Source organism: Electrophorus electricus, chromosome 15, assembly GCF_041902795.1.
Source record: "Electrophorus electricus isolate QZ-2024a chromosome 15, ASM4190279v1, whole genome shotgun sequence".
Lineage (NCBI taxonomy): Eukaryota > Metazoa > Chordata > Actinopteri > Gymnotiformes > Gymnotidae > Electrophorus > Electrophorus electricus.
This window is the reverse complement of record NC_137511.1, coordinates 16806342-16823522: the sequence shown is the minus strand read 5'-3', so window position 1 is coordinate 16823522 and position 17181 is coordinate 16806342. Positions and strand designations below refer to the sequence as shown.

General features: G+C 39.6%; 1 protein-coding gene across 3 annotated transcripts; it reads right to left on the bottom strand.

Moving 5' to 3' along the window:
- Positions 1–911: 911 nt before the first annotated feature.
- Positions 912–14893, bottom strand: mmp25b (matrix metallopeptidase 25b). Of its 3 annotated transcripts, XM_081698118.1 has the most exons (12): positions 14819–14893; positions 12331–12451; positions 11987–12120; positions 11190–11264; positions 7025–7157; positions 6385–6526; positions 5741–6204; positions 4913–5006; positions 4527–4609; positions 4271–4423; positions 3779–4066; positions 912–3033 (listed from the first exon to the last, which is right to left on the bottom strand). In XM_081698118.1, exons 3-12 carry the CDS (start codon positions 12089–12091, stop codon positions 2789–2791), a joined length of 1782 nt encoding a protein of 593 aa, XP_081554244.1. In that variant the 5' UTR covers positions 12092–12120; positions 12331–12451; positions 14819–14893; the 3' UTR covers positions 912–2788. The 3 variants fall into 3 exon arrangements, with proteins under 3 accessions (XP_081554244.1, XP_081554246.1, XP_035389160.1); XM_081698120.1 differs by lacking the exon at positions 11190–11264 and having other exon boundaries at positions 12029–12120; XM_035533267.2 differs by lacking the exon at positions 11190–11264 and having other exon boundaries at positions 913–3033.
- Between the last annotated feature and the right edge of the window lie 2288 nt (positions 14894–17181).

Genomic DNA, 17181 nt, shown 5'->3' with positions numbered 1-17181 from the left:
CTTTCCCTTGACCCTGACTAGTCTCCCAGTTCCTGCTGTGGAAAAACAACCCCACAGCATGATGCTGCCATGCTTCACTGTAGGGATGGTATTGGCTAGCTGATGAGCAGTGCAAGGTGGTTTCCTCCAGACATGACGCTTGGCGTTCAGGCCAAAGAGTTCAATCTTTGTTTCATCAGACCAGAGAGTTTTGTTTTTCATGGTCTGAGAGTCCTTCAGGTGCCTTTTGGCAAACTCCAAGTGGGCTGTCCTTTTACTGAGGAGTGGCTTCTATCTGGGCACTCTACCATGCAGACCTGATTGGTGCAATGCGCAGAAATGGTTGTCCTTCTGGAAGGTTCTCCTCTCTCCACAGAGCAATGCTGAAGCTCTGTCAGAGTGACCCTTGGGTTCTTGATCACCTCCCTGATTAAGGCCCTTCTACCCCGATCACTCAGGTTGGCCAGGCAGCCAGCTCTAGGAAGAGTCCTGGTGGTTCCAAACTTCTTCCATTTATGGATGATGGAGGCCACTGTGCTTACTGGGACCTTCAATGCTGCAGACGTTTTTCTGTACCCTTCCCTTGATCTGTGCCTTGATACAATCCTGTCTTGCAGGTCTACAGACAATTCCTTGGACTTCATGGCTTGGTTTGTGCTCTGACATGTACTGTCAACTATGGGACCTTATATAGACAGGTGTGAGCCTTTCCAAATTATGTCAAACCAACCGGATTTACCAATCAAGTTGTCGAAACAACTGAAAGATAATCAATGGAAACAAGATGCACCTGAGCTCAATTTTGAGTGTCATGGCAAAGGCTGTAAATACTTATGTACATGTGATTTTTTTTTTTTTTAATTTTTTAATAAATTTGCAAAAATTCCAAACAAACTTTTTCACCTTGTCATTATGGGGTATTGTGTGTAGAATTTTGAGGGGAAAAATGAATTTAATCCATTTTGGAATAAGGCTGTAACATAACAAAATGTGGAAAAAGTGAAGTGCTGTGAATACTTTCTGGATGCACTGTACATGATAAAATGTTTTGTGGTCAGACGAAACAAATTCTCTTAGCCAAAATTCAAAACACTGTGGTGAAAAACCTAACTACACATTCTTGAACAAACACAATCCTATTAGTGGAAAGTCAGTCACAGTATCAGGTTGTTAGGATGTTTGGTCTCTGTGGGGATTGGGCAGATTAAAACCGGGATTAAAACTGAAGGAAGGATGGATGTACAAAATACTGGGAGACACTTGCTTCAGTCTGCCAAAAACTGAAGCTTGGCAGAAACTTCAGCTTTTAGCAGGATAATGATCTAAGTTATAAGAAAAAGCCAACACAGGAGTGGTTGAACAACAAAAGTGTGAATGGTCTACAATAGCCAAGTCAAAACCCAGATCTCAGCACAACTGGGAAACTGTGGCACTATTTGAAAACCTGAACAACCTTGAGCAGGAAGAATGAGCCAAACTCCCAGTGTGCAACGCGGGTAGAAACATAACCCAAAAGACTTAAAGTTGTTATTGCAGCAAAAGGTCATTCTACCCAGTACTAGTCTGAAAGAGTTGAATACTTATGCAAGCATAATGTAATTTTAATGTAATCAATGTAATTTTTTTTGTCAAGATCTGCTGACATATAATGAACTGACTTTAAAAATATACTTGAAGAGCACACTGGTTTCCAATAAAAAAATTGTGTCATTTGTAAGTGTCATTTGTAAGGTTGAATTTGTAGGCAGATATGTTTGAGTGCCATGCCAGTCTTGTGACTATGGTGAGGTTATGATTGTAAGACACAAACAGCATGCTTGATCACAAGGCAGGAAAATGTACAGCTGCATGTGAAACTGAATAGTAGGTTTCAAGTAATTGTATCCACACTCTAAGGGCCAGTCTGCTGGCTAAACTGCAGTGGCAATGAGGAATCACCTTTTTAAAATAGGTTTAGGGTTAGGCTTTGGCTTTATCTGGGGCTGGGGAATGTATAAAATGTGTTTAAATGTCCTGATACAATTTGTTTAATCTGGCCCTCATATTTGGCCATTACCTTTTTAATGTGGGATCCTTTTTTCAAGTTAGGTGACCATAGTTAGAATAACTACACTGCAATAAATATGATGGTCATTTTTAATCCACTGGTTAAGATAATCTGATAAAGCAACCAAATCAACTATTTGTATTCATATTTTTTACTAAAGATGAAACTTTCGCTTATATCATAATTCTAACAGAGGTCTCCATAAGATATATTTAAATGAGTTTACACAAAGGACCTATATACGCTTACAGTAACAACACAACGATGAGCAGGTGTGAAACACATGGGGGCATGGCCACACAGACACACACACACACACACACACGTAGACGTTTGTGGGGAGGGGCTGTGCCGTGACACCTCTAGTATAGACAGGCGTAATTATTTGGATATTTTCAGGTAAACCACAGGTACACGTTAGAACCCTGAACTCTGACAGTGTGCACCAGAAGGAACCTTGATGATAACTTTCCCTTAGGGCCCATTCCATATACCACTATTATAAAAAGCACTTGCGTCATTTTGAACACAAGCATTAAATCAAGTAAACCAGCACATTTCAAAATTTTAAATCTGTATATATTCCCTGTAATTTTGCATTATTTGTAAAGAAACCTCTCTGTGATTGGTGACTGGAGCTAGCCGTGAGCTAGAATAATCAACTTGATATAAACAAAATGACAAAAAGAAGATCGCTGGCAGACATACATTCACTGATTGTGTTGTTATTGCAGATTTGAATTAAACTCAGCATGGTTTAAATCAGCCCACTAATGCATTTAAACATATGAAAACAAATGACAAAAAAATGAGTAATCCAGGATTATTGAATATGGAATTTCCACCGTCACAGGTGCAGTCAGAGCACCTTGCGTGTGGGGCGGTAGGTGATGGTTCAGGGCAAAACATCCAATCAGCTGCAACCGATCTGGGACTGACAATGTCTTGGTCCAGCCCCCCATTGTTTAGGACCCAGTAGGAGTTGTCCTTGAAGAAATATGTATCTCCTGGTGAGGTAGAACAGTATGAAGGGAAATAGGAGCAAAATGTAGGTCATTTCAGAAGACTAAAATTTTGTTTTATAGTGGAGATAGCAAAATAAACTGTGTATCTGCTTATTGCTGGCACACTTAACTGTTATTTGCAGTATATAAAATACACATACAGATAATGCCAAGTGTAACGTTGAGCGGTAAGGAGGCGGATGCATGTGCGGAGAAGAGCGAGATTTGATAGGGGCAAATCCAAAATCAGAGTTGTTTAGGCAGTCCAGGGTCATAGAGCCAACATGGAGAGTACGAGGAAACATGATTAAACAAAACAAACACACGAAGACACACAGGAAAGCAGGCTATAACTAAGGCAAAGGAAACACAAAGGCTCAGATAAACACAAAGGCATGGAGTACAAAGAAACAACCAAAACGAAACATTCACAAATTCAATAATTAGAACAGTTGAACAGTTAAACAAACAATGAACAGCCCCGCCCAAGGCGCACAACAGGGTTTAAATACATGAACTCGAAACGAGGGACAGGTGTACACAATCAATGTGAGGACAAAACAAAACTATGGAACAGAACTAAACACGACAGGGAAAACATGGAACACGGAAGATGGTGGGACTGATCGTGACACCAAGAAAATTCATACTTTGGGTTCGGTATCATTAGGTTTATTCCAATATAATGCAATGTATGTGTACTATAAAATAATACAATAGTATAATTTTCTGTATTTTTTTTTTTTACCTTTTCCCCAACTCATGATGTCATCAGGGTGGCTGGGAACACCCTTCCAGAGTAAGGCATTTTTTGGGTATTCCTTCTCTGGGTGTGGCACTGTATCTCCCTGACTTTCAGTGAACCTCCAGAATTCTCCACCGCTGAATAGGTAAGTCTTCCCATTATGGGCCCAAACAAATGCTGCCTCCACCCGCTCCACCACCCTCCCATCACGTGTTCTCATGCCCCAGTTGGACACTGGGTGTGGGTAGCCAGGCAAGGCCTCTGTATCCTTGTACACCCAGAACTGTGAACCTAATTAACAAATTAACACAGTCTGAGCATTCTACACAATTCATAATACTCCAGACCAGACCCAGACACACCCTAATCGACCACTCTATAAGCATAATAAACATTTGCAAATTTGAAAGGAAAGGGATACAAGTCTTTTACCAGCATATTTTTACTGAGTAGTTACAAAATATCCTCTAGCACCATATTAAATATTACATTTACCAATGAAGAAGATGATATGGTTGTCAGTCCTTCTCTCATAAACAGCATCTATATTGAATGTGCCAGGTGGGAGTCCGATCCAGAAGTTTCTAGTGAGTGCAGGAGAGAGAGACACCAAGGAACCAGACCGCTGCATTCGCCAGAAATATGGCCCTGATGGAAACAGAGCACACCATTTACTCTGTTGTGTACAAGCAGTGATTTAACCCTGCCATCACAGGAGAAGAAAGTGCTGAAATTTAATTAGGAAGCGCACCTTTAAAAAAGAACACATCTCCCCTGATATTTGCTACTGCATCAAATCCTCCATTACACCGATCCTGGTGGCCAGGATCAGGTCTGGTGAAGTTTGGGGGGGGGGGGGGGGGCAAAGAGGGGTGAAAAAGAACACTACACCATTTAAACATCTTTATTGTCAGATCTTCTCATGCACAGGGTGATGGTTTTCAGTTCCAGACCTGAGGAGTACATTTTTGTCCTTTCAGTGCTCTAGTATAATTAATAATTAACTTTAATTGTGTGATAGAATTGCATTTTTTTTTAATTGTGAAACATGGAGGGTCCTTGAGAACTTATTTAATGTATCTTAAGATATAGTTTTGATTATTGTGTAAATGTGTGTGGCTTTCAGCTACAACTCACTGTATGGTCACTTTAGGTGGTGTATTGGGAAGCTCAGGCAGGTGTGTTGTGTACCGACCACCTGGGCGCGGTCTTGGTCTGTTCGTTTTGATTCCTGCAATCAACAGTTACAAGAATAAAATCATTACTTATGAGAGAAGCATGTAAAACATTAAAATGTGGTTATGACCATCTACAGACTGAACTGACACTGAGCAAAAGCTGCCATATTAATTCTTAAATAGTAGTTTACTATTGTAATTCAACTCCATACCTTGAATCCAAATTTATTTTCATTAATAAATCACAGTATATAACAGTTCAGTTACAGTTTCCTCAAAAGCATTTCCCTAAACACTAACTTCATTCTCAGTATAGTGACACAAAATCCTACAGCATTATCATAACTGGCTACATCACTACTTCACTTCTTAATGTGTTTACACAAATTCAAAATACTTAAGTATAAACACTTTCACAATTTCCATTGCTTAAATGCAGTTCATATTTAACTATTACATGCCTGTCATGTTTAACTATAACATGCATGCATGCTTGCATTATTTTTTTGTTTATTGTGTAAATCATTTCATGCATGACATGACCCACTTGTCCAGTATGTTTAAGGCGTGCATTTCGATTTAAAGTTTGGAGCTGAAACTCCAAACTAGCTTTTGATAATATTCCCCAATATTGCTAATGTGGACTAATTTCTAAATGAAAACCAGATATTGATAAGAGTGATCATATTTTCATAATGCTAAGGAGTTCCTCAGTGCTTACATTCACCATGAGTATTTGTATAAACTATTATTTTTTAAGCTAACTATGCTGCCAAGTTGTTCTCACCATATAGAGTCTGAATAGCTTGCTGGTCATCGATGGGAAGCACGTAGGTTATGATGTCTCCTACGGGGCCTTGATAATATGGCCGCATAATGGATGGGTCAGTGGAGGAGTGGGAGAGGCCCAGGGCATGGCCGAACTCATGCACAGCCACAGTGAACAGGTCAGTGCCAGCGCCATCTGCGGCCCCGTAGGTCCAGGTCTCTTCATCGTCAAAGTGCGTATCCCCTGCTATGTTGACCTGCCCAGGGAAAAAGGCATGGGCCAGAGTGCCCCCCTTACCATCGAACGGGTAGCCGTCATCATGGAAAGAGCGGGAGAAAGAAATAAGGATGTCGGCCTCATTCTGCAAGCCGGCGTGGAACTGGAGGTTGGTGGTGTCGCTCCAGACTTTGAGGGCATAAAACATTAGGGACTTCACCAGGTCAGGGCTCAGGGAGGGGTAGAGCGTGGGGTAACTCTGGACACTGCAGAAAGGTGGCAAGAGGAAGGAAGATGGACCAGAGGTTCTATTTATGCAATGCTGGAAGTGCTTCTACTTTAAAGATGGGTTTGCTTATGTGTGTTTGTATGAGACAGTGTATTGTTACTGTCCTGTGTGTTTGACTGTACTTCTTGAATATGTATCTGAATGTGAATGCACATACGTCCATGTCAGATTATTTTTTTCCCAGCGCAGCCCGGACAGAGCATATCGCTTCCTCCTCCTCTTCCTCAGCATGTCCTCCGTGCCTACAATGTCCGGCAGCGAGCATCTTGGTGCTGACATCATATTCAGTGTGTCTGTGTCTGGACATATAATGTAAAAGTGGAAGAGAGTGGATCAATATATGGATTTCATAAATGGAGAGTCTTAATGCATTGCTTCCAGGGTGTGATAAAATTGTGGCATTAGACTAAAAAGAACCATCAGTGGAGTATCCTTAACAAGTGATGCATTTTGATCTAAGGCATAATCTGTGTTGTGAAAATGAGCCCAGAGTTAGCTATTGAAAAAAGAACTTGACAAAAAGGGTTAGCATAAAATTAGAATAAAATGCTTAAAATTCTCACTCCTTTAAATAAACAGGGCATTTAAAATAATAGCTTATGACCAATGTACTTTGGAAATTTAACTGAAACAATACAGCTATAAATTCACTAAATCTTCCTATGCGGTCTTAGCAAACAAAAAAAATGCATCAAAATGTACTGAGGCTTTTTTTTGTATTTGTCAGACTAAACATATGAGAAAGTAGACATATTATTTTCTATGAAGAGACATCACAGTCTATAAAAGGACCTTACCAAGCTTGCCAGTCACCTTCAGGCCTGCGAATGCCTGCATCTGCCTGATGGCCTTCTCAATCCCTTCTTTGGTCTGCAGTTTTCCTATCTGCGGGTCTGGAGCGGGAAGGTAGCCATACCTGCTCAGCCAGTCCTGAGTCAGGAACAGGAAGGCCCTTTTACAAATGGATTCAAAATGACTAAAATATCAAAACGATTACATACCAATAAGATTGACCTAATTTCTGTAATGTGTAGTGCTCTGAACTGGGTTTACAGTACAGTGTAATATTCTGTTCTTTTTTCCAATTTACTAATTTAGAATGAGCATAATATGGATGCTATACTTACCCCTAGCCAGTAGGGGAAGTCACTGCTTCCTTGCTGAAAGTTCTACTATAAACCCTACATTTATCTGTAAAAATTGGATGTTTTACATCGCTGTGCAAGCTGTATTTGTACCATTGCAACTGGTTTGACAAATCAGGTGGTCTGGGAGGAAAAGAGTAGCCAGTGCAGGGTGACTTAGATTGGAAAATAACTACCCAAAATAGCATCCAGTGATTACCAGCAGTCTTAGGATAGACTCAGTAGGACCAGGTTCAGCAAAAATAAATTACATTGACCTCCCAAAGTATGAAAAATGAAATCCCTCTGTTTTAGCCAACCACCTAATCAAAAAGCAGCAGGTGAAAGTGGAACAACTGACAGGTTTGTGATTCGTTTTCACACAGTGAACCTGACACAGCCCAGTAAGAAGTATATACATATATGTCAAGCTATTGAATCAATAAGTTGAACAGTACTTATAAGGATTAATGGACATGACCTGACATCAGAAGTCAAAATACCCTTATTCTTCACCTGTTGATATAAGAAAAAAGTTGTGATTACAATAAGTTAACTAGAAAAAATGCTCCAGAAATGAAACCTGATACGCAGAAGCCAGGATTTAACAGGTAGTCAAAGCAAGTGTTCTTGGTTTTCAGAAGCGGATCAAGACTCATTACCAGCCATTCTTGGACAAGGACAGCAGGTAGTTGTCTGCTTTCATTACATTCTGGTGCCTCTTCTGATCTAAATTTTAATTCACTTTGAGTTCCTTACTTGCCAAATCCGTGCTAAGAGTGGAGGAATGTGTAGAATAGTTTAGTAATAAAGCGTTTTCTGCCCTACCTGTATGACAACCTGGTCCATAGCCACTCTTTTGATGTTCATTTAGATCACATTCTTACGGTCATCTAAATGTGGTGGTATTAAAGCAGTGCTACTTAATGGAGCCAAAAGACACTGACTTAGTACTGACCCTGACTGATCCTGAAAGAGTAGAATCCCAACACTGCTGCTGAAAGTAGAAGTTATTGTGCTTCCTTTCATATCAGCCTCATATCCGCAATATTTCCAAACTCCTGTAGGCCTACAGCCTTTCGTGATGTGTGTGCACAGACAGAGCATGAAGTAATAAAAAAAGCACAATAAAAAAGATGTTACAATTAACTGCCAAGTAGCACCAGAACAGCAGTGAGTGCTAAATTAATTAGTTGACTACTTATCTCCAGCTTTTGGAGAGTTACTATAAGATGTATTGTTACAGATTACTGATAACCAATTTAAAAATGTATCTGTAATATAATGCAAAGGATTATTGTATTAAAGTAAATTAATCTGATTAGTTTGCACTACTTTTCAATTGCCTTTTAACCTGTTTGGGCAGCATAATGGCTTGGTGGGTAACACAGTTACCTTTTAGTGCTAGGGTTCAAGTCCCTACCTGGGAGCAGTTTCCATGTTCTCCATGTGTCTGTGTGGGTTTCCTTTGGGGTCTCTGGTTTCCTCCCACAATCCAAAAAGACATGGAGATATCTGCATGTCTAATGAAGTTGCCTTAATGTGTATGGAGGATGGTGCTCTGTCCTGGGTGTTGTCCTCTTTCCCTTCCCTACCCCTGATTGATTCCCCCAGGGGTCTTAGGTTTCTGGCTGAGAGTATGCTGTGTGCAACTGGCTCTTGCTTCTCACCAATGGGTGACTGGATGTAAAAGCTGGGTGTTAATTGTAAAGTGACCTTGGGTTCCCTGAAAGGTGCTAAATAAGTATAACTTCATTTGTTAACTGCCAGAGTTTTGGAACTAGTCCCTTGTGATGCCAGTAAACAAGATCCCACAAGCTGCGTCTTTTCTTTGCAAACTCATGAACAACAGTATATGTATAAAGGTTATCCATATAAACAAGCTGTTTGTTACCACCGCATTATAACTTGAGGGTAAGCAGGCGCTTATACTCCGATGATGAATAGGTCTTGGCATTCCAGTAATCTGTGGTTTCTTGTTAACTAAACACTAAAGAATATCCAAGATTGATATAAACATATAGTCAAGATGTAAAGTCATATGAAACCAATATCATATCCACGAAACACATCTTAGAAAAACTCCATGTTCACGATAAACAAGTCACATGTCCACATGAAACAAATTCCATTCACAATCAACAAAGCTATTAGCACTCAAATTGTGCCACGTACAAAAGCAAAGGAAAGCATTAATCACAACATAAAGATGCATGCCTGTTTCCACTCACATATTGCAAGGAATTAAGTAAAAGACCCATAATGAATCCAGTTTAAGAACACATGATGTATTTTCAACATTTAAATAAACGCAGGCAACATTTACTGCTGATGTTATGGAAATTGCTCACTTGAGCTGGGGTACATTTTAAAGACCCAGTGGAAGCTTTACAGAACAATTTGAACCCAAAACCACTTCTCATTGCTGAGTGATTCCAATTCCTTAAGTGAAGCCAGCACAAAAACGAAAGTATATCAGACTACGTGGCTGAGGTCCATAAACTGGCTGAACATTACGAATTTGTAATGAATTTGTCCAATACCTTGTGGGGGTGGAGGGATAAGTGATCCTTGATAAGATGTAAATATGCTAGTAATCACCATAATTTAAAATGTGCCAGTAATATAATTACTGTATTTTTTTGGGAACTGTAATGAAGTATAGCCACATAATCTGTTCAATACCTTATGAAACTGGCTGGTGGCAGATTGCTCAATGAGAGTATACAGAAGGGTCTCTTAACTAAGAAAGTGTTAACCCTTGCATGTGCAATTAAAATTGTTGTTTCAATAGAGACACCGGCCAAAGACACGATCAAGTTGCAACTGGTGGTTCTGGAGCCTGCAGTACATAAACTGGACAAAAAGCCAAATGCCAGATGCTTCCATTGTAGAAAGAGTTTGCATGCTCCAGTTAATAGGTGGTTTAGAGGAACAGAGTGCTAACGATGCCTTAGACCAGGACACATAGAGTAAATGTGCAGAACTAATGTAAAGGAGAAAAAGTTTCATAAGCGCAAAAAAAAAACAAAATCTAAATCAGCGTCATGAATGCACAGGGTGGTGCACACTGGCTGGAGAGTCAGTCTCATAGTGTCAGGAGTTCTGAAGCACAGAGAATTCCACCAAACAAGTGGAACAGTGATGCTGAGATGAAAAAAAAGAGGGAAATAAGATTTAGGTGAGGAATATGAGCATGTCCTCATTTTGACATCTGCACTTGCTATTCAGTGGAAAGACCCACAAGCAGAAATCACTGAGATGGAGGGGATGAGAGCCGAATTTGCACTCCCACTGTCAGGGTGGAAGCAACAGTAGAAGCCGGCACATAAGTTAATGATCCTGACCATGAGGATGAAAGCATGCCACCAAGCCTAGATGTACTGGATGTAAGGGTGAGGAAGAACAGGGTTATTTTCACCATTGTATGGTGAGATCAGGGTGTTTGTCCTACAAGGTTGCAGCAACCCTCTGTCATCTGGGTATGAAAAGCATGGGGGTACATTGGTAACAATGTACCTTCAGTCATGGACATGTGTAGTTCTTAGGGCAATATTTCAAAGCTGGTGAACATGGTTCTAAGGATTTGTCTGCAAGTCTATAGAAAAATGTTATTCGAAATTTAGTTACAGTAATTTATAGATAATTCTATCACAAGGACTGGAACACACTTTAGACTGTGTTATTAGATGGTCCATCCCAACAGATATATGTTCAAAAATAACCAATACCTTGTGAACGGTGGCTTGGTGGTTAGCATGTTTGCCTCTCAGTGCTAGGTTTGAGTCCTATCTAGGTGGAGTTTCCATGCCTTCAAACTAAATGATGTCACACCCACCACAGATGAGTAGTCTAATGAGTAAGCCTCACAAACTCTTCTGCAACCAGCAACCTGGTCGCCCTTGTCTGTATGCTGTGTTTTGGGCACAGGAAGAAAAAATGTAAATGTAAATTTAGTTTGAATGCATCCTCTGATACCAAAATGGAACATGGATATCCAGTCCAGTGTAACTTCTACATGCCACAGCACTTTTTAAGTCAAGTATTAATGATGGGAAACATGAATGTGTCAACATCGATATACGTAATAAGGACTTCTTCTTTTTGTTTTTGTTTTTTTTCTGTTCTCTTTCCAAGAAATACACTAGGTCTTCTATGAATATGTTTACTGCTATATAAACCTTAAACTTCCTGACTATTTCACTGCTAATGTAAACTGGACTATTTCAAATGTTTATGTATCTTTACAGTGAGTGCATTTAAATGCAAATTAAAATGTAAGATTTCTTGCATTTTAAACAAACTGCAGGGCTAAATATAGATTTATCAGCTGGTAGTTATTGTATAATATTCAGTCCTCTATAACGTTATTTACATTTTTAATCTAATTTTAAAAACGTCCAACGTTTTCTAAAAATGAACTTCCAATTATAAACTTTTGTACTTACAACAGTGGTATTTTAATTATCTTCTGGGGAATCCAAGATTAAGATATTAAATATAACTGTGAGAAGATATAAACGATTTGCCAATAAGCAACCCATACCAAGTTAAAACGTTTGGGAACAGAAGTATCTAAAATACAGCGGGACCGATGTTGATTGGATTCAAAGACCACCCGTAAAGATTACTCACCACACCCCGTGAGTACTGGTCGGGAACTGGTTTGAGAATTACCGGAGAAGCAAACACGATCATAACACCCGTCAGGTAAACCAAACCGAATCCGGAATCCATCATTTGTCAACGTTCGCATTTGTCTGCGTACTCTGGAAGAGGAAAGCAATTACCAATGTAATTTTATAGCCAACGCGTGAAACCGCTAGATTCGACGTCGAATCTAATAATAGTTGCTTTTGCGTAGTTGTTTAACGCCTTAAACCGAGATTAAAAACGTCTTTCATTGTAACAAAATAGCAGAAATTGTTTAGAATCCACATGGCCCTTAGAGTTTACTGTCGTATTTAGCCATTGCCTACCCTGTGCGTTGTTCTTGTCCGTTACAGCTGTTCCTCCAGGGAAGACAGGGCAGAGTCCGATCGATGAAACTTCTCTCTTCCTCTAAGAGAAATATGATGCTACGCTCTTCTGTTGTGTAGCCTAATTAATAATGAAAATCAGCGAGATAAAATATTCGTCTCTGATTTTATTTATTGCTTTCAAATTTCAGTACTTTTTGTTTCTTTATTTAATTATAGTATAAGCATCAATTAGCAATAATGCATAACCTGTAGCCTGCATTATTAGTAAAAGTGTGTTGGCGTTTTTGTAGAGAAAGCTAAAAAGCATCTGGCTGTACATCATCTCTCAGCTCACTTGTCCTCTGAGTTCTGTCTCATCTAGAGCCCAGTAAATGAGATATCGTTTACAACAGTCATGTGTGTCTGACATGGCAGAAATATTTGCCTAACAGAACTGATGTTACACCATTGGCTGTTTTTGATTTTTTTCATTCCTTCCCTGTGCTGACATGACTTTCTACATCACCTCCAGCATCCCTTGGGTGATGTTTTCCCAGACACCCAGCTCCTCAGTTCAACTCCAGCCACCTGGCCCACTGGCCCTTGTGACTACTATTGGCTGGGCAGAAGGTTGATTCAGTGCAAACTCTAGAGGTCTTGTTGCTTTCCTTTTGCAACAAGGCACAAGGGGCCAGGGGATGTATTCATCTTCCTGCTGGAATCTTACTGTAATTCTGAAAGTTACAATATTAACTAGCTATAAATAAATAACAGTATAACAATGGCTAATGGTTATCATTAATCCTATTATCATATAGAATTTCTTGTTTTCTTGATCTTTGAAATGGACCTAATTTGCAGTTAACTACTAAAACCTCAGCTTTGCTATTCTCATTCACACTTGTTAAGTCTGAATGTTCAGGCACAAGCCTGGGAATTGGATATACACGAGAGTGCTCGCACATGATTTCAGTGGTCAGAAGCTCAGTCTAATCTGAATGATTTATTATAATGGGATTGTATGGAGTTACATTGCATTACTACAGTATGGCAGCATACTTTACTGCCATACTTGGATAAAGTGCTTTAGAACAACAGAATCTATTGACAAAATGTCCTCAGTGTGTCAGTGGCAGCTATGATGTGTCCACAGTAGTGGCACTTCCACCCATAAGGCCAGGAATTTTCAAAAAAGAATCCCCTTTGAGATGCATCAGTCTTTGTTCTACTGGTTGGTCCCACACCATTCCCTAAAGCAGTGGGACTCAGTATGGGTTAAAGTTAGAATTCCTCAAGCTCAAAGCCTCTTCTCCAAACCTAAATAACAAGCAAAAAAAAAGTCAATTCATGCTAGGAAGTGAGGTGCAATCCTGAGACTTACTCAACTAGTAAGGCAGGATAACAGAGGCTCAGAAACACATGGGTGAATGGTGCAATTTCACCACTTCTTAAAATCCATAAAAAAAATTCAACTTTCACTCTGCAAAAAAAAAATCAAGAAAATAAAAATAAAAATAAATAATTAATGAAATGTAAAATATAGGATTAAACATAAAATAAAATGAATAATAAAAAGAACAAGGAAAATACATTATATAAAAGAGGACATCAACATTTAAGAATTATTAAAAGTAGTTGTCTCACAAACATTACTCTGCTTTTTGCCAGAAAGACACACACAACTGCACACAGAACAAGACATATAGGTATTATTAAACTAAATCCAGAACACAATGAACAGACCATAACTTGTTCCACACCCATAATTGTTACAAACGGTTGTTTCATGTGTCAACACCTTTCCTGAGCTGCACATGACATTTCCTATAGAGAACCTCAAAGAAATTGACTAACTTAGCCAATAAGAATACAGAAATAAGGAACTAAATAATTAAGAAAGAGGGAAAGCAAAAATCATCTCTGGGTACATTCAGTGTTCTCTTTAATTTCAAAACATATATAAAAAAATCCTTTAGTTAGTTTCTTCTTTGGTGTTTATTGCAATTTTCTTGTGTATTATTACTTTAAATGTATCCTCACATTAATCATAATAACAATTAAGCCAGGGAAGCCTCTATAAATGGTAAACAGCATCAGAGCAATGCTTGCATGTGAGCCTTTACCACACATACAGGCCAGATATAGACCAGACTGGTTCTTATAAAAACAAAAATAAACCTTTTTACAAGCAGAGGAAATTACATGCTAGAGCACAGAAGTGCAGGAAGTTACAACTGCATTGACACCTACAATGTGCGTCTGTGTGTCTGTGTGATGTATGTATGTGTGTGTGTCTGTGCGTCTGGGTGTGTCTGTGTGTGTGTATATACACACACACACACACACACACACACACAGACACACACACACACACACACACACACACACACACACACACACACACACACACACACACACATACATACATCGTTTCTTTGGAAACTTACTTCACAACAATTTTCAATATATTTTAATACACAGCAATACACAGCAATACACTACTTACTTTGCAACAACTAAGAGCCAAGGAGAGAGTTGTATAATGAAGAGATCAGGGTGTTTGGAGACAGGTGAGTGTTATAAATCACCATGGAGACCTCTAGTACTCAGGGCATGGGGACCTCTGGTGGCCAGAGCTGTGCATAGCGGAAGCATCCCTGATATTTAGACACTGCTGTGGTTTTCTTAGATTCCTGTATTGCACATTTGCTTTTATAGCTGTTTTCATCAGCTGAACACTCATTCATCAGAGCCTGCTGCAGATTAAATAATGCCACACTGTCACATGCTAACTGTGTGTGTGAATCTTTGGCTTTCAGACCCAGGAATTCTCTGTCCAAGGCTGGCAAGGGCCAAGTTTAGAGCAGCCAGTACTGCTCGACTCAGATATCCCTCCTAGGTCACTCCATAGAACTTTTCCAAACCTTGCAGGCATATATGACCTCATTCACCCATTTAAACATTCAAATCTGGTCCTGTATTTTGTACTAGTTGGTGGGTGACTGAATTGTTAACATAACCTCATGGCCACTTTGATCACACTGATGCCTAGTAAGTAAATGAAGGTCTGAAAATCTATCTAAAACACTGACACCTCAAAGGCTGTGAGCTGATCGCCTTTATAAATGCTTACATCATTACCAAAAATAACTTGCACCATATAGGTATATATGCCATTATGAAAAGCATTGCTGCTGTGACTCATATAGTGATAATGTCGTTGCTGACTCAAAGGGAACTGAGATCCACAGTCATAGTTAATGCCAATGCAACAGTCAGGGTTAGCAGTAGAGAAAACCCTTTGAAGTCTGAAGCATTTTTGTGGCATTTATTGAGCATTCACTACTTATTGAATTCTCAGATTTCATGTAGGACTACAAATTCCTTACATGTTGTGCTTGTGTGAAATGCTCAAAATATAATGGATTTCATGGTCATTCTTTGCTTGTAACTGATGATGCTCACGTTTTAAAGAATGCAACCTGTAAATGTCAGAGTGCCGCAGGGCGAGGCTCAGGACGCACAGACCTCTCTCAACGCTTAAGCAGCAGCTAACCTCACATGAACACTCCCGGTGTGCCACCAGAGTGATTGTTGCAAATTAGTCAGACTCGGGTAGTTTATATTTTAAGTATTACAACCCAACGTTCCTGATCTGCTCAGTTCTGCAGTGACCCTGCTTCACATCCACCTGTCACTGTCGAACTTTGAAGTCTTGTGTAAGGCGAGGGAGGTGGAGAGCGAACACACTTGCAGAGTGCCGGCGCTTTGGACTTGAGACCGAACTGCCTGCTGAGACCAAGTGAGAAAATGCAGCTGGCATGGCGTAAAAGGGAGTTACAAATACAAGTCATAATGTTTCCATCTAAAACAAATCACCACCTTCCTTGCCTTCTTTCTTTGTGTGTGCTATGTACAATATATCAGTCAATTTAGACTAAACTGAAGCTAATATATGTTATATTTGGGCTTCTCCATATGTAGCTTTCAGAGTTATGGTTAGAAAAATAAACATTGTTGATGCACAAAATATAACATAGAATACAAAACATAAGGTACGTAACATAAAATATAAAACAGACACTTGTCTTCCAGTTCTGCTATAGCTGATTAATAGCAGTATCTACACTGCCTGGCCAAAAAAAGGTCACCACCTGGATATAGAATACTCATATAGAATGAGTAGCTTCTCATTTGTTAAACAACCATGTCGAAAGACACATCCTGTGATCGTGGGAAAAGATGTTAATCTGTTTCAGAAGGGTCAAATTATTGGCATGCATCAAGCAGAGAAAACATCTAAGGAGATTGCTGAAACTACTAAAATCGGGACTGTCCAACGCATTATTAAAAAGTGTAAGGACAGTGGGGAAACATCATCTTCGAGGAAGGAATGTGCTCGTAAAAAAAATTTGAATGTATGTGATCAGTGATCACTTAAATGTGTGGTGAAATCAAATTGTAGAAAAACAACAGTAGAACTCAGAGATATGTTTAATAATGAAAGTAAGAGCATTTCCACATGAACAATGCAAAGGGAATTAAAGGGCTTGGAACTAAACAGCTGTGTAGCCTTAAGAAAACCACTTGACAGTGAGGCTAACCGGCAAAAATGGCTTCAATTGCTAGGGAGCACAAAGACTGGACTCTGGAGCAATGGAAGAAGGTCATGTGGTCTGATGAGTCCAGATGTACCCTGTTCCAGAGTGATGGGTGCATCAGGGTAAGAAGAGAGGCAGCTGAAGTGATGCACCCATCATGTCTAGTGCCTACCGTACAAGCCTGTGGGGACAGCGGTATGATCTGGGGTTGCTGCAGTTGGTCAGGTCTAGGTTCAGTAATGTTATGTGTCCCAAGAATGAGGTCAGC